General features: G+C 49.8%; 1 protein-coding gene across 1 annotated transcript; it reads left to right on the top strand.

Annotated features, from left to right (window-relative positions):
- Nucleotides 1–279: 279 nt before the first annotated feature.
- LOC126511643 (40S ribosomal protein S5-like) lies at nucleotides 280–826 on the top strand. Its single transcript, XM_050158925.1, has 2 exons — nucleotides 280–438; nucleotides 551–826. Exons 1-2 carry the CDS (start codon nucleotides 280–282, stop codon nucleotides 824–826), a joined length of 435 nt encoding a protein of 144 aa, XP_050014882.1.

Genomic DNA, 826 nt, shown 5'->3' on the forward strand with positions numbered 1-826 from the left:
AAAAAAAAAAAAACACAACAACAACAACAAAAAAAACAACAAACCCCAAAACAAAAAACAAAAAAACCCATAAAACAGCAACAAGACAAAAAAAGGCACCTCCCCAAAACTAATGAATGCCCTGTATGAAAACAATATAATACAAAATGAAATCACATTGTTTGAAGTGTTCTGAACATAAGTAGTTTGGAATTCTCGATCTTCATTAGTATAGCCCGAACTTTCTAGAGACTGAGGTCTAATTAATAGTAAGTTAAGCCAGGTGGTGGTGTTCTCAGAATGACTGGGTGGGAGACCGCTACACCCGCAGTGTCAGAGACCTCAGACATTGCGCTGTCGGGGAAACGGAGCTCTGCTGACGCGCGGATCAACTGTATTTCCCTTCACGGTTGTCGCAGTGGGAACGCCCCTGCCGAGCACAGCAGGGAGGAACGCAGAGCGCAGCGTCCCATCCCGAGCTCCTTCCTAGCTCCGTGACAAAGCTCATGACCGCGCACATAGTCAAGCATGCCTTTGAGATCCCTTGCTCACTGGTAAAAACCCTCTGCAGGTCCTGCTGAATGCCGTCATCAACCGTTGTCCCTGGGGAAGACTCAGCAGGCTTTGGATGAGCAGGGACCTGAAGCTGCAGGCTGTGGGTGTGTTCCCGCCCAGTGATTCAGGCCATCCCTCGGCAAGGTGCTCCCACCCCACGTCTCTCAGGAATGAGTGTTTTGCTGATGAGCTCATCTGTGACGCCGAGGGCTCCTGCAACTCCCACGCCATCAAGAAGCATGAGCTGGACCGTGTGGCCAAGTCTAACCGCTCATTTCCTACTGCTGCCTAA

This window comes from Alexandromys fortis, unplaced genomic scaffold (assembly GCF_014885135.2).
Source record: "Alexandromys fortis isolate MF-2015 unplaced genomic scaffold, M_Fortis_MF-2015_v1.1 scaffold_90, whole genome shotgun sequence".
NCBI classification, from domain to species: Eukaryota; Metazoa; Chordata; class Mammalia; order Rodentia; family Cricetidae; genus Alexandromys; species Alexandromys fortis.